General features: G+C 50.9%; 2 protein-coding genes across 9 annotated transcripts in view; one reads left to right on the forward strand and one right to left on the reverse strand.

The window, feature by feature from the left end:
- ATG4B (autophagy related 4B cysteine peptidase) overlaps positions 1-14,130 on the reverse strand; it is a 32,157-nt gene extending 18,027 nt beyond the window's left edge. The window contains exons 1-2 of one of the 8 annotated variants that reach the window (XM_030915942.1): positions 13,620-13,819; positions 53-226 (exon numbers count right to left, since the gene is read on the reverse strand). In XM_030915942.1, coding sequence (XP_030771802.1) covers positions 53-226; positions 13,620-13,629 — 184 coding nt within the window. In that variant the 5' untranslated portion in view covers positions 13,630-13,819. Of the gene's footprint in view, positions 1-52; positions 227-6,008; positions 6,267-13,619 lie in introns of those variants that run through there. The other 7 variants (XM_030915945.1, XM_030915943.1, XM_030915947.1 and 4 more) reach the window with 7 other exon arrangements.
- Positions 14,020-24,712, forward strand: part of THAP4 (THAP domain containing 4) — a 48,703-nt gene continuing 38,010 nt past the window's right edge. Inside the window, exons 1-2 of the mRNA XM_030915941.1 lie at positions 14,020-14,396; positions 17,580-18,742. Coding sequence (XP_030771801.1) covers positions 14,320-14,396; positions 17,580-18,742 — 1,240 coding nt within the window. The 5' untranslated portion in view covers positions 14,020-14,319. The remainder of the gene's footprint in view (positions 14,397-17,579; positions 18,743-24,712) is intronic.

Below are 24,712 nucleotides of genomic sequence, written 5' to 3' on the forward strand. Positions count from 1 at the left end.
TCTTCCAACAGCAGCACACCCTCTCGTATCTCGGGCCTACCAAGACACCCACCATGGATGGAGTAAACTCTTGGGAAAGTGCAGAAGGCCCTGCTGGGCAGTTGCTCCGCTAATGTACGGGGACAGGGAGGTGGGGCCAGCATGCTACTTCCTGAGCCTTTCATATTCTGAGCCATTGAGTGTCTAACAGCTGACACGAGGGTGAGAGGCCAAGCTAGGGGCCAACCTGAGGGGCGAGAAAGCAAAAAAATAAAATAAAAAGCCACCCGATTTGAGCACTGACTTTAGACTTAAAACATGTTTAAAACGTAAAGGACAAAAATAAAATGAACCCCCCCCTTCATCTTTGCTCACAAGGGAAGCCACAGAAGAAACAGAACAAGGAGTCATTTTTCATGGCCATCCTAAGGTTTACCAAATGTCACCTTGGCAGCATGTTCAGAGTCACTGTGATGAAGGCACGTGCTCTGAGGCAAGAAACACTGAGCTGCTGGGAAGACTAGGGGTTCTCGTCTACCCCAATTTCCTGGTGAGGAGCAGGTGCTGGAGAAGAATGCGGTGCTACTCCCAGGTAGGAAGTCCACCCCTGGACACTGAGAGATCAAACCCTCTGCCAAGTCCCCAGAGGTACCTGGGTACAAAGAGCCTAGTAATCAAGGACTGAACCTGTTTTCATTTCAACAATGCTACCAGAAAAGCATGCCACCACTTCCATGTGGCAACACCCCACCTTTTTTTTTTTTTTTGAGATGGAGTCTTGCTCCGTCACCCAGGCTGGAGTGCAGTGGCATCAGTGATCTCGGCTCACTGCAAACTCTGCCTCCAAGGTTCACGCCATTCTCCTGCCTCAGCCTCCCGAGTAGCTGGAACCACAGGTGCCTGCCACCACACCCAGCTAATTTCTTGTATTTTTAGTAGAGACACGGTTTCACTATGTTAGGCATGATGGTCTCAATCTTCTGACCTATGGATCCGCCCGCCTCAGCCTCCCAAAGTGCTGGGATAACAGGCGTGAGCCACCACGCCCAGCCGGCAACACCCTACTTTCTAAGGAGGCAGCTGGCTGCAGAGTCGTGGTGTTGACCCGCTGCGCTCATGAGCCCTGCACGCCATCTTACTCTGTTTCATTTCAGTTAAGAAACCAGGCCAGGCGCAGTGGCTCACGCCTGTAATCCCAGCACTCTGGGAAGCCGAGGTGGGCATATCATCTGAGGCCAGGAGTTTGAGACCAGCCTGGGTCAGTATGGTGAAACTCCGTCTCTACTAAAAGTACAAAAATTAGCCGGGCATGGTGGCAGGCGCCTGTAATCCCAGCTACTTGGGAGGCTGAGATGGGAGAATCACTTGAATCCAGAAGTGGAGGCTGCAGTGAGCTGAGACTGCGCCACTGCACTCCAGCCTGGGTGACAAGAGTGAAACTCCATCTCAAAAAGAAGAAAAAAAAAGAAACTAGAGAGGGCCAGGGTCTTCCTGTCCACAAAACTGTGGCTGAGGATACCCATGTCCCACAATGTTCCTGAAAAGAAGGTGCCAGCCAGCAGCAAGGCACCAGCCCAAACACCCACGTGACGAGATGCACATCGCGTATTCTGGGCTGGCACCAGAGGCATCTCTCTCCAGCTGCTCTTCAGGGAACCAGGAACACACAACTCTCATCTGCTGCCTCTCCAGCTCTGATGGTGCCTGATCACTCATCCTTCAGCAGCAACTTCATAGCCATCTTTTGCAAATCAATCACTTATAAATTTCTCCCACATCTAAATTTACTATTTGATAACAACCCCACACTTCGATATGAATGACATACGCTAATTATAAAAAACTACTGAAGACTACAAAAATACACAAATCATGTGAAGCCTCGTGGCCCAGCAATGACTCCTTCCAGAAGTCTTTATGCACAGGTTCACAGGTGAAATCACACTATGCCCGCGGTGTCCTCGGCATGCACGGGTTCACAGGTGAAATCACACTATGCCCGCGGTGTCCTCGGCATGCACGGGTTCACAGGTGAAATCACACTATGCCCGCGGTTTCCTCGGCATGCACGGGTTCACAGGTGAAATCACACTATGCCCGCGGTTTCCTCGGCATGCACGGGTTCACAGGTGAAATCACACTATGCCCGCGGTTTCCTCGGCATTCTACGTAAACACAGATCTCCACGTAGGCGGACACTACAAAGCATCGTGTGTGTACTTCTGTGCTATGCACAGAGGCAGGGGGCAGTCAGGATTCAAAGCCCAGCTTGGGTACTGGTAAACTGTAGTTTCCTGGACCACTTACTTAACTTCTAAGTGTGAATGTTCCCTCATCCATAAAATGGGATAACAGGACAGCCTCAGAATATGGCTGTGACATTTCCATGAAACACTTCCAATGAGGTGCTGGCTGGCAGACAGAAGGGCTCCAATGGCAGCTCTGTCATTAACATCAAGGACTCAGAACCACAGGGTCAAAGGCACACACATTTTATTAGACCTAAAAGCCTTAATTGTATCGGCGACTAATTCCCAAACACAGGGTTTGGAAGTACCCACAAGCATCTCCCCCAGAGCAGGCAGAACTACCAAATCCACAGCAGAGGGCCCTACGGGCATCATTTAAACGATTCTCAGCTGTGGGAGACCCAGGCCCCTCTCTGCCCTTTTCCTAGAGCAGTGCTGTGGCTTCCTGAGCAAGAAGACAGGCATTTGGAGTGGCTGGAGCCAGATGAAGCAAGCTTTCCACAGCAGGGCTTTGTCCAACAGCTCTGCTCTTTTTCTTTCCTTTCTTTTTTTTTTTTTTTTTTCTGAGACAGGGTCTCATGTGGTCACCCAGGCTGCAGTACAGTGGTGCAATCACAGCTTGCTGCAGCCTCAAACTCCCAAGCTCAATCAATCCTCCAGTCTCAGTCTGCTGAGCAGCTGAGACTACAGGCATGTGCCACCACACTCAGCTAATTTTTTTATTTTTTTGTAGAGATGGGGTCTCATGATGTTGTCAAGCTGCTCTCAAACTCCTAGGCTCAAGCAATCCACCTGCCTTAGCCTCCTGAAGTGCTGGGATTACAGGCATGAACCACTGCACCTGGCCCCCAAGAGCTCTGCTCTTATATATTTCACTTATCCATGCTTTCAGAGACAGTATCAACCGAACTGCTTGGTGACTGTGAATAAATAAAGTCCAAGTTTACATTCTCTCCCACCTTTTTATATATATAAGGTTACTTGTTTCTGCACATGATTACAAAAACTGAGTTGGGATGAATTAAGGTCCATGCCTTTTTTTTTTTTTTTTTTTTTTGTGATGGAGTCTCACTCTGTTGCCCAGGCTGGAGTGCAGCGGCACGATCTTGGCTGCATGCAGCCTCTGTCTTCCGGGTTCAAGCAATTCTCCCGCCTCAGCCTCCCGAGTAGCTGGGATTACAGACACCCGCCACCATGCCCGGCTAATTTTTGTATTTTTAGTAGAGACAGGGTTTCTTTTTTTTTTTTTTTTTTTTTTTTGAGACGGAGTCTCGCTCTGTCGCCCAGGCTGGAGTGCAGTGGCCGGATCTCAGCTCACTGCAAGCTCTGCCTCCCGGGTTTATGCCATTCTCCTGCCTCAGCCTCCGGAGTAGCTGGGACTACAGGCGCCCGCCACCACGCCCGGCTAGTTTTTTGTATTTTTTAGTAGAGACGGGGTTTCACCGTGTTAGCCAGGATGGTCTCGATCTCCTGACCTCGTGATCCGCCCGTCTCAGCCTCCCAAAGTGCTGGGATTACAGGCTTGAGCCACCGCGCCCGGCCGAGACAGGGTTTCACTATGTTGGCCAGGATGGTCTCGATCTCCTGACCTCAAGTGATCCATTCGCCTCGGCCTCCCAAAGTGCTGGGATTACGGGCGTGAGCCATCGCACCTGACCCACACCTATCTTTTTAAAGAGCTGAAAAACATCATGATGTCCCCACTACCTCTCTAAAGCCACTCCTGAATCTTCAGAAGTCCCTGCTATTCTTTGACCTCTAGGCTTTATTCAGTATATAGACTAAAATCCAGAAAATTTATTCTCAAGGAAAAAGGATGCAAACACCACCGGTCTAATTTCAGTGCTGCAGGACAATGATTCCATCTTGCTGTTGCAACATTCTTCTCATGTTTGAGACTGTTCCAAGGCACCAGCTTTGAACTAAAGATACACATATCTTTTATTTAAAGTACAGCAGAGCTAAATGAACACTTTGGCAAGTATCTCTTTGTAGACTACAGATGTTCCTTAACTCAGGATGGGATCATGTCCAATAAACCCATTGTAAGTTGAAAATACTTAAGTCAAAAATGCACTGAGGCCAGGCACAGTGGCTCATGCCTGTAATCCCAGCACTTTGGGAGGCCAAGGCGGGTGGATCACCTGAGGTCAGGAGTTCCAGACCAGACTGGTCAACATGGTGAAATCCCATCTCTTTTAAAAACATAAAAAATTACCCGGGCGTGGTGGCAGGCGCCTATAGTCCCAGTGACTCAGGAGGCTGAGGCAGGAGAATCGCTTGAACCCAGGAGGCGTAGGCTGCAGTGAGCTGAGATAGCGCCACTGCATTCCAGCCCAGGTGGCAGACTGAAACTCTATCTCAAAAAAAAAAAAATTGAATACACGTAACCTACCTAACATCACAGCTTAGCCTGGCCTGCCTTAAATGTGCTCAGAACACCTACATCAGCCTACAACTGGGCAAACTCACCTGGCAACACAGTGTCCCGTACAGCAGGGGTCATCCCCCTCATCACTGGCTGACGAGGAGCTCTCTGGCATCTCCAGAGTACCTGGGGGCATACTGCTGGCCCAGGAAAAGATCAAAATTCAAAACATGAAGTATGGTTTCTATAGAATGCATACTGCTTTCACACTCGTAAAGCCAAAAATTTGTAAGTCAAACCATGGTAGTTTGGAAACCATCTGTATTTCAGAAGAATGTGGCGTATTGTCATTGGGAAAAGGACCATATTGTTGAATCAATAGCAGTCTATAATATCAGAATCTGGAAACTGAGAAACAGGATGTCTAGTTTCCCATATTAAAAATATAAATGATAAAGGAATGAGAGAAATAGACAAGGAAGAAAAGGAAAAAGGCTCCCTCTGAAAGTAGGGTAACGAGGCCTGAGCAGCTGTGAAGTTGAGAAATTTTCAACACGGCAGCAGTAAAATGCAAAGTTGTTCTATTTCTTAGATTTATTAGTAAACTTTATAGGCAACGAAGCCAACTTCAGAGTGAAGAGAATAAGAGGTGTTGCATTAAGTTCAAATACACCACCGCACCTCCAGCTGTAACTGGGAAAATGACCAGCGTGTGGCCTCAGATTCCTCACTGCATAAACCATCAAGGAGACCAGGAAACCCAAGGGGAGCAACACCAAGGAGCAATCACAGTGCTTGGCAGTGAACAGGACTAGCACAGCCACGGCGAACGTGACCCACGGGGTCCCTAAGGAGGGCTCCCACACCACTGTGCCCCACGCTGTGCGGCTCCTCCGTCTAGAGAAATGCACTCCAGCCCTTCCCAGACTCCTGCCCTCTATTGGGAGTGAGTCACACATCCCCCTAGGACTAGTTGCGGACACACTGAAAACACGATCCCTTGCTTCTCTCACCACACTGTGCCCTCCTCTCTGTATCGTGGAGGACGCTAAGAGTGGGGAGTGTCTGCACGTCACACCTGGAGCACGTTCCTGACGGCAGAGCACCAGCTGTGGAGTCAGAAGTCTGAGCCCACCACTGAGCAGCCACGCAGCCCTCCAGGCAAGTGACCATCCTGTGACTTGGTGTCCTCACTGTGAGACGGACAAGTTAAGGTACAGGAAGAGCTCTAAATCACACAGGAGCAGCAACTGCTCTCTCAGGGCCAGCCTTCTCAAATCACTGAAACGGGTGAGCAGTCAAGACCCAGCGTGGATGGATGTATTATGTAAGCAGAGGTGCAGCAGAGTACAAGGTCAACAGAGACCCAACCAAACGTGAGTCTCTTTACCACTGAATCCAACATCACACACCTTTCTGGGAGAGAGTGACTGCATTTAGAGAACAACAGCCTGCCGCCCCGCTTCATAGGCTGGCTCCAAGGACCAGAGAGACCTGCAGCAATTCCTACAAAAGAGCCAACAAAGACTCTCAGACTCGCATCCCTTCAGTTATGAGGAGGGCTTCCCTGTACTCTAGGGGGGGCCCACGTTGTCCCTCTCATAGAGGACAGGAGGGAATGCCCTAGGCGGGCCCTCCGGGCAGAACTCACTCCTCCTGGACACCCTCACAGCTCCAGGTGAAGAGGAAGACACAATAAGTAGCCATGGACTGAGGCATCAGAACGGTACAGAGACCTCTGTGACCTTCCAGATCCTACTTTATAATGGAAGAAGGAGAACTTTTTTGGAATTAACACTTCTAATTTCTTTTTTTTTTTTTTTTGAGATGGAGTTTTGCTCTTGTCACCCAGGCTGGAGTGCAATGGCGCAATCTTGGCTCACTGCAACCTCCGCCTCCCGGGTTCAAGCACTTCTCCCGCCTCAGCCTCCCAAGTAGCTGGGATTACAGGCATGTGCCTTCACGCCTGGCTAATTTTGTATTTTTAGTAGAGATGGGTTTCTGCCATGTTGGTCAGGCTGGTCTCGAACTCCTCATCTCAGATGATCAGCCTGCCTCAGCCTCCCAAAGTGCTGGGATTACAGGCGTGAGCCTCCACGCCTGGCCAACACTTCTGATTTCTACTGAGGTTTGCTTCTGGAGTCTGACAGCCTGCTTGATAGCTACAGGACAGACACAAGCCTGGACTTCTTCCAACATCAGTCTCCTCACCCACGAAATGGGGCACAGCCACCATATTTCCCAGTGGGGTGAGAACCCACAATGGGTACAAAACTAACACTCACAATCACTAACATTTGCAGATCGACCAACACGATGATTCCATTCTCAAACGTTCCTTCTTTTTTTTGACACAGGGTCTGGCTCTGTCACCCAAGCTGGAGTGCAGTGGTGTGATCTCAGCTCATTGCAACCTCCCCCTCCCAGCCTCAAGGGATCCTCCCACCTCAGCCTCCTTAGTAGCTGGGACTACAGGCATGCACCATCATGCCTAATTTTTGTATTTTTTTGTAGAGGTGGGGTTTCGCTATGTTAACCAGGCTGGTCTCCAACTCCTGGGCTCCAGTGATCCACCCACCTCAGCCTCCCAAAGTGCTGGGACTACAAGTGTGAGCCACCATGCCCGGCCAGGTTCCTTCACTGACTCTCAGATGAATGAGATCCACTTAGGCCTGAGGCCAGCTGCCTCAGCGATTCTCCATGGAAAGGTTCCCTTGCCTTATTTTACAGCCCGTCATAATTTCACCATCTTCACATGCCATGTCATGTGATTTATAAGGTAATTCATGTAGCCCCTGACAAAAAAGGAGTCAAGCTTCAAAAAAATACCCATTGGCCGGGCACAGTGGCTCATACCTGTAATCCCAGAACTTTAGGAGGTCGAGGTGGGTGGATCACCTGAGGTCAGGGCTTCAAGACCAGCCTGGCCAACATGACAAAACCCTGTTGCAGTGAGCTGAGATCATGCCACTGCACTCCAGCCTGGACAACAAAGAAAAAAAAATAAAAATATATATATATATATATACATATATATATATATACGTATATATATATACACACACACACACACACACACACACAAACACACACGTCCCATCTCCAGACTCCCAGGTAATGATTTTAATTTGAAATTAGATAACATGCAAGGCCAGCTGCGGTGGCTCATGCCTGTAATCCCAGCACGTTAAGAGGCCAAGATGAGAGGATCACTTAAGCCCAGGAGTTTGAGACCAGCCTGGGCAACACAGGCAGACCCTGTCTCTCTTTAAAAAAAAAAAAAATTTAGCTATGCATGGACACCTGTAGTCTTAGCTACTGAGGAATGTGAGGCAAGAAGATCACTTGAGCCCAGGAGACCAAGGCTGCAATGAGCTGTGGCTGCCACTCTGTACTCCAGTCTGGGCGATGAAGTGAGACCCTGCCTCAAAAAAATCAAAAAAAGATGACACGCAGGAGGAACAAGATGAAGAGGTAGGCCGGGTGCGGTGGCTCACGCCTATAATCCCAGCACTTTGGGAGGCCGACGTGGGCAGATCACTTGAGCTCAGAAGTTCGAGAACAGCCTGGCCAACATGGTGAAACCCCATCTCTACTAAAAATGTTTAAAAAATTAGCCAGGCATGGTGGTGCACACCTGTAATCCCAGCTACTCGGGAGGCTGAGGCAGGAGAATCTCTTGAACCCAGGAGGCAGAGGCTGCAGTGAGCCAAGACAGAGCCAGTCTGGGCAACAGTGAGACTCCATCTGAAAAAAAAAAAAGACGGAGAGGTACTGTACACCTTAAGAAAGAGCCCCCTTAGAAGCCGTTCTCCCATTTGGTCAGCTGGATCCCAGACACTTGATTTTCCACACCCTCTTCCCTGGGACTTCTGCGATCTCAAGTAGAAGAGGACAGATGGTATTTTAATAACATAGTAATTCCATTAGAAAAAAAATGTGACTTAATATTATTAATCTGACAGGCAGAAATGTTGGGAATTGGACTCAATGAATTTAACCAACTTCTCTCCATTTAGTACCAATTACACTTCATTCAACCAGGGAGAACTACAAAAAACATACAAGTAAATTTAAGAGCTTGCTGTAAAGCACTCCATTTCGAAGAAATCTTCCTAAAACACTTAGAAGTTATTTTCCAGAAGATTTATATTTTATAAATTCAATAAAGGGTTCTTCTTTTCCTTTAGAAAACTGTTAGCTTTAAGATAACAGTTTGCATATGATTACTCCTTTTTTTTAAAATCCCCAAGAGTTTACATGAGAATGCTAGTAGTTCAGTCCTGAATGAAAATAGAGAAAGAGAGAAAAGAACTCCAAATTTAGCTACATCAGAAAACTAGAAAACAGTTTCAGTGCACACACTGGGCAGAATGCGCATATTAAAACCCACTCCCCGTGCAGCCTTTGCATTCATTACATGTTATGCTAACATACAGGATTTATGTTAAACTCTACACACTGAAAGTTTTTTTTTTTTTTTTTTTTGAGACGGAGTCTCGCTCTGTTGCCCAGGCTGGAGTGCAGTGGCGCAATCTCGGCTCACTGCAAGCTCCATCTCCCGGGTTCCCGCCATTCTCCTGCCTCAGCCTCCCGAGTAGCTGGGACTACAGGCGCCCGCCACCACGCCCGGCTAGTTTTTTGTATTTTTAGTAGAGACGGGGTTTCACCGTGTTCGCCAGGATGGTCTCGATCTCCTGACCTCGTGATCCGCCCGTCTCGGCCTCCCAAAGTGCTGGGATTACAGGCTTGAGCCACCGCGCCCGGCCGAAAGTTTTTATAGTAGGAGAATGTGTAGGTTATCATTAATTCAAGTTGTTTTTTTTTTTATTACCAACCACATGCCAGACACAAGTGATGCAAGCACAAGATACCCGCTCTGTCCTCAAGGAATGGCAGTGTGGCTATTTAAGTGCTGGCACCTGCCAGTCCTCTGAATAGGGAGCATGCTTTTAGGGACAGTGCTAGGAACTGGTGGAGAACACAGCCACACCGTGGTCTGCCTGCCACCTCCTGGACCTCCCCACACCCGCAGAGGCCCTTGGCCTCTTTTCTTTCCCACCCACATTCAGACCCTGGGTGACCTCATCTGATGTGACCTCCAGTCTACCTCCAGCCCAGGCTTATTCTTTTAGCTCCAAACCTGTAGACCCAAAAGCCCACTGGACATTGCTACAAGGATGTCTAACAGGCGCCTCACATTCAACACACATAAATCCAAACTCACAACAGAAAGCTTTCCACCAGGCAGGACCTCCCCAAGTCTTCCCCATCTGAGTTTCTTAGCTCAGGTCATACACTTTGGAGACATCTCTAACTCCTCCCTCTCTACCTATCCCTCTCCCAACTTCCAATCTATAAACAAATTCTATTGTCTCAACCTCCAAAACATGCAGAAGTCAACCTCTTACCCACCATGAACTAAGCCACTGGCATCTCCTTGCTAGCTTGTTCAACAGTCTCTTAGCTGGAATCCTTGCCTCTGCCCTTGTCCCTCTGCAGTACATTCTCAAAAGAGATGCCAGAGCAAGCCTGTTAAACAGTCTATCATGTTACTCCTCCTCTTGAACAAAACCTTCCAAAGGGTTGCCATCCTATTCAGAATAAACACTGAAGTCCTCACTATGACCTGGCAAGGCACCACTATTGACCCTAAGTCACCTCTTTATCCTCAGCTCCTGCTTTTCCCTCCACCACCAGCTGCACCCTAGGCACACCAGGGTCTTCCTACCTGCCCTTCCTCCTACACTGCTTAAGGCTTGGTCAAAACTTCACCTTCAGAGTGAGACCCTTCCTGGCCATCCTGGCTACAATTCTGATCCTCCTCATCCTCGGTCCAAGTCACTGTCCCCCAGGAGCCACGCACTTTGCTGCTAATGCTGGTCTCATGTCTAGAACATTAGCTACCCCAGGGCAATGGTTTTCATCTATGTTGTTACTTCTCTAGTCCTAGTGTCTAGAACAATGCCTAACACACACCTGACAGTCAGTAATAAACAGTGTATTGAATGAATGACTATCAGAACAAACAGACAGAAACTGTATTACACATGGTCAAGGAAGGCAGAATCTTCAATAACTCTAGAGATCAGAGGAGGGCAGATCATTAATCATCCCTGAAAGGAAATATAACACCAAGAAAGAAGGAAAATTCCCCATGATATCCTACAAACATCATAAATGTTTTTATCTTTTTTTTCTTTTTTGAGACGGAGTCTTGCTCTGTCACCCAGGCTGGAGTGCAGTGGCCGGATCTCAGCTCACTCACTGCAAGCTCCGCCTCCCGGGTTTACGCCATTCTCCTGCCTCAGCCTCCCGAGTAGCTGGGACTACAGGCGCCGGCCACCTCGCCCGGCTAGTTTTTTTTTTTTTTTGTATTTTTTAGTAGAGACGGGGTTTCACCGTGTTAGCCAGGATGGTCTCGATCTCCTGACCTCGTGATCCGCCCATCTCGGCCTCCCAAAGTGCTGGGATTACAGGCTTGAGCCACCGCGCCCAGAGACCTTTAAATGCGACTTTCCTACTGATTCCACCTGCAGCAGCATCCCGTGTCCTATTCAAGTATCATCGTGTCAATATGGTTGTCAAGAGAAAATAAAAGACAAAAATAAACTATCATCATGTAACAACGTAACTGTTCTCCTAACCTGAACATGATGATTTTCATATTTTAGGTCATATGACCGACACCGAACTCTGTTTTTGACCTTAACCAAGTCTCTCATATGATACTCCAGCCTCAAGGTGTCGAAATGATAGAGGCAGGGGGCAGACAAATACTAGGCAGAGAGGGGCGGATCACCAGTGAAACCCAACCTTCAAGCCACAGTTTAAAGCCTGAAAGCCAAGCGACGAGTCTCCGATAAATCCACAGACTGGACTGCAAACCTCTCTTCCTGTTTGGTGTGCTTTCCTCTAATTAATCCCCACCCTTCACCTATTTTACGTATACTTACCCTTCTCTAATTGGTTTATTACACTGTTGTGCCCATCTTTGAGTGGTGACTTTGTTTTAGCCTTTTTTGCATACTCACAAACAAATCAGCACACACTCCCCATTCTGAGCCCATAAAAGCCCTGGACCCAGCCACGCCAAGGGAGACCACCCGACTTTGGGGGGAAGACCACCCTTGAGTTCCCTCTCTGCTGAGAGCTGTTTCACCACTCAATAAAACTATTCTCCACCCTCCTCACTCTTCGATTGTCAGTGTAATCTCATTCTTCTTGGATGTGGGACAAGAACTAAGGACCCAATGAATGCAGGTACAAAGAAAGCTGTAACACTGTGGCCCTCGGCCCTCTGCCGGGAAAGGGCAGTCGCCCTACGTGACAGCCCACAGCAACAGGAAGCAGCCGGGGGACGGAGCTAGCCCCAGATCTATAGCCTGGAGCAGGGCAAGGGGAGTGACAGGGCTGTTGACACTTTGCAACACCCCCTCTTGGGCTTCAGGGTTGCAAGCATCCCTGCTTAGGCGCCACTACCTTCCCCTTGTCTGGACACCAGAATCCACTGCCCCCTTGTCTGGATGCTGGAGTCCGCCATGGGAGTTGCTTGCCACATGTCTAGCTGTACGCTCTGCAGATCCCACTCTGGTGTCTGCACTTGAAACAGCTGGCGGGACCCGGCACTCACTCACCCACACACCCACTCCCGCCAGGGGCTGAGCATGAAGTCATGGCGGCCATAGTATCCGTGCCAGAGTGCAAACCAGGTGCCACCCGGTGGGCCAAGTAGACAGGGCATCTCCTGCGGCGAGCCCAGACCCAAGCAAGGCCTGGACAGGGGCCTCGCCAGCTGGAGGTCTCTGGCTGGCAAAGTGGCTGAGAAAAATCCTGCATCACAAACAATACCTAATAAGATATAATACAACAATTGTAAAATAGTAAACAACAAATAGTACACAGCTGCGAATAGTATAACAGTGTCTGACAGTTATTCTAAAAAATAAACTTCACAAGATACATACTTGGTCAACATGCGCCTTAGGGAGTCAGGGCTCCTGTTTCCTCCAACCAACTACCACATTTAGGTGGGGAGCTGCTACAAATCATTTAAACAGATATTTGCAATACGCATTACAGTTTTCCTACTCAGATCTTAATAAATTCGTGTTGTAGCTGCCAGAAAAATAGTAAGTGAAGAATGACATTCAGAATGACAGAATTAAACCAGATGAAAATCTTTCTTTACAGATGGGGGATACTGGATAAAAGGCAAATCAGTTCCCAAAAGAATGAATGGGCTAAAACTTCTGTGTAAAAATATTTCTAGGGCTACTGGGCAAGCGATGGGTTTTGGTACTGACTTAAAACTATCTTGCCAGCAAAAATGGAACGGAAGCATGAAAGAATAGGCAAAAACACTACACACACACACACACACACACTTTCTCTCTCTCTCAGGAACCCAAGAAACTAAGACCCGATGACACAAATTCACTATTTCTCTTTCTCGTCACGGAAAAGCAGCTTGAAGGATCTACCGGTTACTAAATTGAAAACAAAAACAAAAAAGATGCGTATATTGTGATAAATACGTCATATTTCTCGCCTCCAACCTACCAATAACTTCATAAAAGTTAAAGAATTTCCATCCCTTCACGCTCAGCTGCGGGAAGGCTACGCTTTCGCCCGCCGCTGGCGTTCCCGGTCCGGACCGCGGCCGCCCCGTCCGCCGCCGCGCCACTCCCCGCCCGGCAGGCTCCGCCGCTCTCCACGGCCGACCTGGCGCAAGGGCCTGTGCAGCCACAACCTCCAGAGCGCTCCGGGAGGGACCGGAAAAGCAGCAGAAGCTCCAGGACAACCGACAGCCGGTTCCGCGGCGCAGAGCGCCGCCGTCCCCCTCCCGCGCCCACCGCCCACCACCCAACACCGCCCCGCGCTCCTGCAGCGCCCGCCGACCCGGCCCAGCCTGGCCCGCACCGGTGTGCCCAGGAGGGAGTCGCGGCAGCCCGGCCCCGAGCAGCAGAGGCCGATAAGGCGAGCACCTCCTGCGGAAAGGCAGGTCCCCGGCAACTCCTCACCTGCGTCCATCTTCCCAGTCCGGCCGCTGACTGACCCAAGCAGCGTCGCTCCGACGGGCCCGCAGCGCGACGCGGCGACGGGACGCCGCGGGGGCCAATCGGGGCGCGCGGCAGGCGGCAAAAACCATACGGCGCGCTAGCGGAAATACGCGGGAGCCGCCATTTTGGCGTACGGCCGGGCCGACGCGAGCCGGGGGCGCCTTGCGAGCGGCGTGGGGTCGTGTCGCGGGACGACGGCTCGCTCTGCTGTCCGACGGGACACTGCGTGCCATGGGTGGCGCTTCCTCTTCTTAGAGGACCCGGGAGCAGTTGTCCAGGCGGCAGGGGCGGGCTCTGTCGCCGTCCGAGCAGCCATCTTGCGGTACGGACGTGCCCGGCGCGCCCATGTCGCCGTACGGTCTGGCCCCGCCGGAGCGACTCCTCCACCCGCCTGCCCGCCTGCCGGCGGACGCTGCGAGGGGCCGGCTGCGCCCCGCTGGTCCCGAAGCAGCCCGAACCCGCGCCTGGCTAGGACGCGGGCGGGGGCGGGGGCGGGCCCGCGGTGGGCGTCTGCGCCTCCATCTTGCCGTACGGCGCGGACGCCGCGGGCCGGCCCACGTCCCGAGCCGTGTCGCCGCCGCGCTCCCTCCCTCGGGGCGGTCCGCGGGCGGGCGGGCGGCGAGGGCCGGGGCCTGGCGGCGCGGCTGGGCCAAGGCCCGCAATGGTGATCTGCTGTGCGGCCGTGAACTGCTCCAATCGGCAGGGCAAGGGCGAGAAGCGCGCCGTCTCCTTCCACAGGTACGCGGGCCCCGGGCCGCCACGCCCCCGCCCCGACCCGGCCCTGCGGGGAAACTGAGGCCCCGCGGCCGGCCCGAACGCAGGGGGCGGGGGCGCCGGGCCTCGACTGCCGGGGCGCGGGGGAGCGGGCGTGGGCGCTGTGTGACCTTGGCCCGGCCGCCGTCTCTGGGCCGGGCGCCTGGGGCAGCGCGGCCGCCCCCACCCCGGCCGCCCGGGTCCGCCCTGCGCGCGATCGATCCGGCCGGCGCCGCGGCTTCAGAAGCCGCAGGTTCTGGAAGCGCAGGTCCCGGGCCGATTGTCCTGCTCGGCCGCGACTGCTGCCTCTCCCGACCGCGGGCGGTCGGCCTGGATGTCTGCTAGCAGGAGCGGCCGGGCAGATGCGACCTGCGCCTCTCTTGCTGACAGCCCCCGAGATGGCTTTCCGGGACGGGGCCCCCGATCCCGGGACGCGGGTCCGCGCGGAGAGCCTGCGGGACGGCCGGCTGAGGACCGCATCCTCCCGCGCTCCCTTAGAGCCTAGCCCGGGGCTCTCTGCCGCTTCCCACGTGGGCCCCCGCGGCCGGGCCCAAACCCCACTAAGGCCTTGTGGGTTCAGCCTATTTCAGTGAGATTTCTGCGGATTACACGCGGGAGGCACCAGAACCGCGAACAGACTTTAAAAACCACTTTGTAAATGTTTCTGTTTTTTGTTGCAGGGTGTTATTTAAGTTTTAAAGACGGGAGTGGCACGTGTTATTTATAGTGTTATTGAAAGTTCACCGTAGTTGGCTGTCAGTCTTAAATCATTACAATGTATTGTAAGAATTAGTAACTTTAGATTATGTCACAAGTCAGCTAGATGACAATTTCCTTCAGAGCTTGTGTCCTAGAAGTTTTGTTGCCGTTTTTTGAAAACAAGGCAACGTGTTGCAACGGTCTAACATGGTATGGGGGAAAAGGACACCGGAATTGGGGGTGGGGGCGCACCTTTGGAGGTGGCCTCACAACGCATTCAGAAAGGAGGTTAGAAGGTCCTGTTGCTTAGACCGTCCCAGTCCATCCTGTTAGGATTTGTCCTGGTCCACGCTGGCCTCAGGTGGAGCAAATAGCAGTTAGAACTGACTACTCTGCCCTTTATGTGCGCCTTAGGGCCTGAGGTTTTTTGTTTTGTTTTGTTTTGTTTTTTTCGTTTTTTCTCTTTTTTTTTTTTGAGAGGGAGTCTCCCTCTGTCGCCCAGGCTGGAGTGCAGTGGTGCGATCTCCGCTCACTGCAACCTTGGCTCACTGCAACCTCCACTCCTGGGTTCAAGCGATTCTCCGGCTTCAGCCTCCCAAGCAGCTGGGATTACAGGCACGCGCCACCACGTCCGTCTAATTTTTTTGTACTTTTAGTACAGACAGGGTTTCGCCATATTGGCCAGGCTGGTCTCGAACTCTGGCCTCAAACTCCTGACCTCAAGTGATCCACCTGCCTCGGCCTCCCAAAGTGCTGGGATTGCAGGCATAAGCCACCCCGCCAGGCTCAGGCCTGTTTTCTTAAACACACAACTTGCCTTAATGAAGAAATGGTTATGAAGGATCTTTATTAGGTAATAAAGAAGAAATGGCTAAGCATCCTATTCAGTTTCTTCCTGCACCGGTTGCTTTTCTCCCACAATTTTTAAATTATGGTATAATACATGTAACATGAAATTTACCATCCTAACTTTTTTTTGGAGACAGAGCCCCACTCTGTCACCCAGGCTGGAGTGCAATGGTGTGACCGTAGCTCACTGCAGCCTCAACCTCCTGAACCCAAGTGGCCCTCTCACCTCAGCCTCCAGAATAGCTGGGATCACAGGCATGAGCTGCGGCTCCCAGCCTTTCCCACCGCTTTTTCCAGTGTACAGTTCATGGCAGTAAATACATTCACATTGTTGTGTAACCGTCACTACCATCCATCTCCAGAATTATTTTTATTTTGTAAAGCCGAATCTCTGCACCCATTAAACACTAACACCCCAGTCCTCCTCTCCCTAGGCTCTAGTAACCCCCATTCTCCTGTCTCTTTTTTTTTTTTTTTTGAGACGGAGTCTCGCTATGTTGCCCAGGCTAGAGTGCAATGGCGCAATCTCGGCTCACCGCAAGCTCCGCTTTCCGGGTTCACGCCATTCTCCTGCCTCAGCCTCCTGAGTAGCTGGGACTACAGGCATCTGCCAGCACGCCTGGCTTTTTTGTATTTTTAGTAGAGACAAGGTTTCACCCTGTTAGCCAGGATGGTCTCAATCTCCTGACCTTGTGAGCCGCCCGCCTCGGCCTCCCAAAGTGCTAGGATTACAGGCGTGAGCCACCGCGCCTGGCCTCTCCTGTCTCTCTGAATTTGATTACTCTAAGTACCTCATGTGAGTGGTATCATGCAGTGTTTGTCTTTTTGCAACTAACCTATTTCATTCAGTATAATGTCCTCAAGGTTCATCTGGGTTGGTTGATTTTTTTTTGAGGGGAGAAGACTGGGTCTCGCTCTTTTCCCCAGGCTGGGGAGCAGTGGTGCAGTCTTAGCTCACCGTAACTTCGAATTTCTGGGCTCAAAGAATCTTCAAGCCTCAGGCTCCCGAGTAGCTGGAACTGCAGGCGAGCACCACTGTGGCCTGTCCCTGGGCTGTTGACTTTTAAAAGGAGCATTTTTATTCCTGGAGGTGGGCTTGCAGCAGGAACACAGACCTGTAGCTCTGGAGTCTTCTGGAGGTCTCCAGATTCTCAGCTGCTTGTGCACAGCCAGGGCTGCCTTCGTGCAGTCATGACCTCTCACGCCCCCGTCTCTGTGGAGCTGGCCCTGGTTTTAGCACCCAGAGTCCTACCTTCCAGGCAGTTTGGGAGGGTTGGTTAGCAGTCAGCTTCTAGGAGCTATTTCCTGCTGTCCTGAGGCCATCCTGGCACTGTCTCTCCGCATCCTGTGTTCCCATAGGGCATTTACCACAGCTGGGGAGCAGTTAGTTACCTTCTTTCCCATCCGCCCTACAGACTGTAAGCGCATGTGGATAGACAATGGGTCTTTCAGATTTCTACTCCAGTAGATGTTTCTTAAATTTTTTTGAAGTGTTTTTTTAAGTGGATGAATTCAGTACAGCTTAGGGTGCTTGCAAAAATACTTGTTTTGCTTCTGCAGTTGATTATTTTAAGGGGAGACGTTTAATTATTTCTAATTACTTTGTCGTTTGTCCTGTAGGTTCCCCCTAAAGGACTCAAAACGTCTAATCCAATGGTTAAAAGCTGTTCAGAGGGATAACTGGACTCCCACTAAGTATTCATTTCTCTGTAGTGAGCATTTCACCAAAGACAGCTTCTCCAAGAGGCTGGAGGACCAGCATCGCCTGCTGAAGCCCACAGCTGTGCCATCCATCTTCCACCTGACTGAGAAGAAGAGGGGGGCTGGAGGCCATGGCCGCACCCGGAGGAAAGATGCCAGCAAGGCCACAGGGGGTGTGAGGGGTCACTCGAGCGCCGCCACCGGCAGAGGAGCTACAGGTTGGTCACCGTCCTCGAGTGGAAACCCGATGGCCAAGCCAGAGTCCCGCAGGTTGAAGCGAGCTGCTCTGCAGGGTGAAGCCGCACCCAGGGCGGCCCAGGAGGCCGCCAGCCAGGAGCAGGCCCAGCAAGCCTTGGAACGAACTCCAGGAGACGGACTGGCCACCACGGTGGCAGGCAGCCAGGGAAAAGCAGAAGTGTCTGCCACAGATGCTGGCGATGAGAGCACCACCTCCTCCATCGAAGGGGGCGTGGCAGATAAGAGTGGCATTTCCATGGATGACTTTACGCCCCCAGGATCTGGGGCGTGCAAATTTATTGGCTCACTTCATTCGTACAGTTTCTCCTCCAAGCACACCCGAGAAAGGCCATCTGTCCCCCGAGAGCCCATTGACCGCAAGAGGCCGAAGAAAGATGTGGAACCAAGCTGCAGTGGGAGCAGCCTGGGGCCCGACAAGGGCCTGGCCCAGAGTCCCCCCGGCTCATCACTTACCGCGACACCGCAGAAGCCTTCCCAGAGCCCCTCCGCCCCTCCTGCCGACGTCACCCCAAAGCCAGCCACGGAAGCCGTGCAGAGCCAGCACAGCGACGCCAGCCCCATGTCCATCAACGAGGTCATCCTGTCGGCGTCGGGGGCTTGCAAGCTCATCGACTCACTGCACTCCTACTGCTTCTCCTCCCGGCAGAACAAGAGCCAGGTGTGCTGCCTGCGGGAGCAGGTGGAGAAGAAGAACGGCGAGCTGAAGAGCCTGCGGCAGAGGGTCAGCCGCTCCGACAGCCAGGTGCGGAAGCTACAGGAGAAGCTGGACGAGCTGAGGAGAGTGAGCGTCCCCTACCCGAGTGGCCTGCTGTCGCCCAGCCGCGGTCAGTACCGGAGCCTCGGGTACCCATGCCCCCTTCCCGTTAGGAGGGGTTTCTCTGCAACGTAGCCGATGTCCCCTGAGCATTTCTTGGGGCGGGGGCGGGGGTTGCGGGGTGCGTCACAATCTCCCTGTGCTCTCAGGAGGAGGCTCTGGTCGTAGCCACATCTTGTAGATAAGGGAACCCAGGTTAGAAAGCAGGCCTCACTGCACCTGGTCCCACAAGAGGCCTCTGTGTATATAGGGATGTGGGCCGTGAAGGAAGCAGGCAGCGTGCATCAGCTGGGAGCACCTGAACGCCTCTGTGGAGAGTGCACAGGGAAAGATAGCTTCTGTTTCACACCTTACGCAACAGAAATTCCAGATGAGTTAGGAGCTAGATGGAAAATAAGAGTAAACTCTCAGAAAGAGCAAATACCAGAAACTGTTAAAGTCATGAGGAGGTTCTTTCCGTTTCCGTTTTGATGAATATCCTTGAAGTTAAATCATCATGAACGTTAATAATTATTTAACATCTATTCAATTAAAACATCTCTTGAGACTGGGTTCGGTGGCTCAAATCTGTAATCCCAGCACTTTGCGGGCCTGAGAGGGGCGGATCACTTGAGGTCGGGAGTTCGAGACCAGCCTGGCCAATATGGTGAAACGTAGAAAAACGTACTACTAAAACATACAAAAATTAGCTGCACATGGTGGTGCACGCCTGTAATCCCAATTGTTGGGGAGGCTGGGGCAGGTGGATGGCTTGAACCTGGGAGGCAGAGGTTGCTGTGAGCCAGGATTGCACCACTTCACTCTGGCCCGGGTGACAGAGTGAGACTCTGTCTCAAAAAAAAAAAAAAAAAAAACCACACATCTATTGAAATACAGTACATTCTCAGCTGGGCGTGGTGCACACTCCTGTAATCCCAGCTACTCGGTAGGCTGAGGCAGGAGAACAGCTTGAACCTGGGAAGCAGAGATTGCAGTGAGCCGAGATGGCACCACTGCACTCCGGCCTGGGTGACAAAGCCCAACTCTGTCTCAAAAAAAAAAAAAGGAAATGCAATACATTCTCTTTTGCAAAAATTAAAACTGCAGCAATATAGACTAAAAAGTGGTAAAAATTCTTGTTTCTTACCTACCTCCCAAGTTTTATTCCTTGCTGTTATTAAAAATTTGGTGTATAAGCCAGGCACAGTAGCTCATGCCTGTAATCCGAGCACTTTGGGAGGCCAAAGAGGGAAGATTACTTGAGTCCAGAAGTTCAAACCAGCCTGGGCAACATGGGGAGACCCCATCTCTTTTTTTTTTTTTTTTGAGACGGGGTCTTGCTCTGTCACCCAGGCTGGAGTTCAGTGGTACAATCTCAGTTCACTGTTAAATAATTTAAAAATTTACTGAGTATCATGGTGCACGCCTGTGGACCCAACTACTTGGGAGACTGAGGCAGAAAGATAGCTTGAGCCTGGGAGGTCAAGGCTGTAGTGAGCTGTGATGGCACCACTGCACTCCAGCCTAGGTGACAGTGAGACCCTGTCTCAAAAAACAAAACTTCCTGTGTAGTCTTTATATGTTTATTAGCTCTATTTCTGTTTTTTCCCCCATTTTACTGTTAAGTGCTTCTTAAAATTGGTTTCTCGATACTTACATATGGCGAATGGTTTCCTTTGCCTGTCGTATACATAGGAAAACCATTTTCCTAGCACATTGTTGATTTCATCTGGATCAATGTTTGTCGATAAGCATATGATAGTGGGACAAGATTTTCAGGGCCTCCTGGATCCCCAGGGGAACAGCCATTAGCACAACCAAAACCAAAGCCCATCCGACGTGTTTTCTCGATGCGTCCGACGTGTTTTCTCGATGCGTCCGACGTGTTTTCTCGATGCGTCCGACGTGTTTTCTCGATGCGTCCGACGTGTTTTCTCGATGCGTCCGACGTGTTTTCTCGATGCGTCCGACGTGTTTTCTCGATGCGTCCGACGTGTTTTCTCGATGCGTCCGACGTGTTTTCTCGATGCGTCCGACGTGTTTTCTCGATGCGTCCCAGGAGCAGGAACGCGGCCACTGAGTGCTGCTAACCTAGATTTTCAGATCAAATCTAGATTTTCGGATTCTCAGGTTGAAATTGCATACTATTTTCTCTTGGAATTTTATTTTATTTTATTTTTTAAGACAGCATCTCACTCTGTTGCCTGGGCTGGAGTGCGGTGGTGAGATCTCAGCTAACTGCAACCTCTGCCTCCTGGGTTCAAGCAATTCTCCTACCTCAGCCTCCCAAGTAGCTGGGATTACAGGCACCCATCACCACACCTGGCAATTTTTTATATTTTTAGTAGAGATGAGGTTTCACCGTGGTGGCTACAAGTGTGAGCCACCGCACCAGGCCTTCCCTCGGAATTTTTTTTTCCCCCGAGATGGAGTTTTGCTCTTGTTGCCCAGGCTAGAGTACAATGGTGCGATCTTGGCTCACCACAACCTCCGCCTCCTGGGTTCAAGCAATTCTCCTGCCTCAGTCTCCCTAGTAGCTGGGATTACAGGCATGTGCCACCACACCCAGCTAATTTTGTATTTTTAGTAGAGACGGGTTGGTCAGGCTGGTTTCGAACTCCTAAACTCAGGTGATCCGCCTGCCTCGGCCTCCCAACTTCTCTCTGAATTTTAAAGCTGTTTGTAGTTATCAGAGGTGATGTTGCTTTTGACACCTTCTGTCTGTTCCTCTTGGTTAAACTTACCGAAGTTTGTCGCCATTACAGGTTTTTCCAAACAGCCAGCCTTTGTGTCTCTGAGTTGTTGTTTATGCTCGTTAATCCTTACATCTTTTTACTTTCTTGGGTTTTTCCTTGTAGTTCTGGCTCCTGGCATGTTCCTTAACCCTGCAACGGAGGCTGTGGCTCTTCTGTTCCTTGGGCTCTGCGCCATAGCTCTTCCTCTCTCCGCTTTTGTTGCTGTTCATTTCTGAGTCGTTTGTAATTCCAGCCTTGATGCCCCCTTTAACCCTGTGGCTATTTAAAAGGGTGTTGACAGATTTTTAAGTGCACACAGATTGGGGGAGGGGAGCTAATTTTTTTGTAGTTATTTTAACATTTGACTGCATTACTGTCTAAGGGTGAGGCCTGAAGGAGCTCTGCCTTTTGGACTCCTTTGAGACTTCACTGTGGCTCACACAGTCCCTTTTTGTGACTGTTGCAGTGTGGGGCGGGAAGAACGGGTCCTCACCGCTCCTCACCTGAGCCCCTCTTTGTGTCATTGTTGAGAGCTGATCGGTCCTGTGTGCCACCCTCCCTAGGTGGAGGCTGTATGTCATCTTAGTTCCAGGTACTTCTTATTCCTCCATCAAGCAACCGTGATTATTAGATTGAAGTATACATTTTACTGGCTACTTCACTTACTATTGTTTATTGTATCCAAATTTCCCCTCCTTTTTGGCAGTATTTAATGACTTTTTTTTTTTTTTTTTGAGACAATCTCAGACTGGAGCGCGGTGGCCTGATCTCGGCTTACTGCAGCCACAACCCCCTGGGCTCGAGGATTCTCTCGCCTGAGCCTCCTGAGTAGCTGGGACTACAGGCGTGTGCCATCACGCCCGGCTAAGGTTTTGTATTTTTTTTTTTTTTTTGTGGAGAGACGGGGTTTCGCCATGTTGGCCAGGTGAGCCACCGTACCCAGCCATGACTTTTTAAAAAAAAATTCCTATTCCAGTACAATTTTGAGGGGGCCGCTGGTGACTGTTGTGGCAGTCCCAAGGTAGCTGGCGATGGCTCAGACTTTAGAGAGGGAGTGGCGGTGGTAGCAATGCTGGAGGACTGGCTGGGTTCAGCGGGTTGAGAAGCAAAAGAGCAGCAGGCCAGCTGCAGGGATTAGCTTGAATACCTGGAAGATGCTGAGTGGGAGAGACTTTTGGGGAGGAGGCAAGAGATGAGGGGGAGGAACAGAGTTTGAGATGCTCTTGGGTGCTGAGGCCGGGGTTTGAACAGTCCGAGGCCAGCAGCTGGCCTCTGGGAATTGGGCATGTGAGTGTGGGGGTGGAGGGCAGAGGTGTTTGAAGCCTTGGGGTCAAGTGTGGTTCTAGGCTGGGCTCCAGTGCCCGGCCCAGGAGCAGGCCTCGCTGAGAGAGGGGCAGCCGAGGTGGGTCTAGGGGAAGGCCGAGAGGTCATTCAGGAAAGAAGGGTGCCCTGCTGTGCTGGATGCTACTCTGATCAGAATGGAGAGAAGGGGGCTGAATGTGCCCCAGGATAATGGAGAGAAGGGGGCTGGACACGCTCCCAGGGTCACTGGTGACTGGAATCTCACTGGAGAGGCCGGTGGAGCCGGGCAGAGAGGGGGCCAGTGATGAGGGGTCAGGGCCAGGTTTGGCAGTGAAGAAGAGTGAGGCAAGTAGACACTAGCCAGAGGAAGTGTGGCTCCAGGGAGAGTGTGTCAGTGGGGAGGGCCGTGCAGGGCCAGGCCCCTGAGAGCAAGGGACAGGTGCAGGCACCCCCCTGCATGCCCTGTGCCCCTCCAAAGGTGAGACCAGGCCATGGCTGGGTGTGCAGCATGGGTACAGGGGTGTCAGGAGCGAGGGTGTGGTGGGGAGAGGACGCCCTCTCCCCAGGGTTGCAGTCTGTCACACCGTTTGCCGCCTGTATCGCAGGCCCCAGGGTCCGCATTCTCTGTGGTTCTTGCTGCCCATGGGGATTTGTTCTTCACTGACAGAAACTTTGGGTCATTCTTTAGGGATTTACGTGGAAAGGGCTACACACTTCTATTCAGCTCGTTGTGTTTAGCCAGTGTCTGCTTTTGGGCAGGTTCCCCAAACTGAAGGATCGGGCCAGTGGGCTTAAGAGGTTGGTCCAAGCCACCCTCCAGAGGCTGTGCCCACTGGCGTTCTGTGGGCGTGGTTCTCTTCTCCACCTCGCTTCCGCGAGGATACATTATTAGTACTTCTATGAACCACATGTCTGCGATCTTGCTTGTCCACTGAGTTATAAATGTTCTTGGTATAGTAAAGATACCAACCCCTGTTAAATATTATTCATCTGTTTCCTAAGTTCAGTAATGTAACACTTGCTTCAGAATCTGTTTTCTTTTCATTCCTTTATGGATTCATTATCTACATATAATTCTTGAAATCTGCATTTTCAAACTCCAAGTACAAAACAAGTGAACCTTAATGTAAACTGTGGACACTGTTTGTAACAATGTATCAGTATTGGTTCATAACTTGAGACACACATACCACATTAATGCAAGACGTTAATCACAGGGGAACAGGACAGGGTGAGAGGGTGAATTCTCTGTACTATCTGCTGGATTTTTCTGTCCTAAAAACAATCTGTTAGTAAATAATAAATGGAAGCTGAAGAGTTGGGAGAAGTGCAGACAAAACAAGAATGTCAGAAGAGGATTAATGGTGAAACTAGGGACAGGTGTATGGGTTTATTACACTATTCTGTTTAATTTGTAATGTTCAAGATTTTTCACAATAAAAAGTTGTTCAAAAATCCAGATTAGCTGGGCTCAGTGACTCACGCCTGTAATCCCAACACTTTGGGAGGCCGAGGCAGGTGGATCACTTGAGGTCAAGAGTTTGAGACCAGCCTGGCCAACAGGGTGAAACACCATCTCTACTAAAAATACAAAAATTAGTTGGGCGTGGTGGCACATGCCTGTAATCCCAGCTTCTCAGGAGGCTGAGGCAGGAGGATCACTTGAACCCAGAAGGTGGAGCTTGCAGTGAGTGGAGATCACGCCGCTGCCCTCCAGCCTGGGTGACAGAGTGAGACTCCGTCTCAAAAAAAAAAAGTGTTAAGAGATAGTAGAAAGAATAACTGTTTTTTTTCCTTCTTACGATGTTAGCTGTAGTGTTTTTTGTTGTTGTTGTTTGGTTCTTTGTGTGTGTGTGTGTTTTTTTTTTTTTTAACGTAGTGTCGCTCTTGTTGCCCAGGCTGGAATGCAATGGCGAGATCTGCAACCTCCGACTCCCTGGTTAAAGTGATTCTCCTGCCTCAGC

Source organism: Rhinopithecus roxellana, chromosome 14, assembly GCF_007565055.1.
Source record: "Rhinopithecus roxellana isolate Shanxi Qingling chromosome 14, ASM756505v1, whole genome shotgun sequence".
In the NCBI taxonomy this organism is placed as follows: Eukaryota; Metazoa; Chordata; class Mammalia; order Primates; family Cercopithecidae; genus Rhinopithecus; species Rhinopithecus roxellana.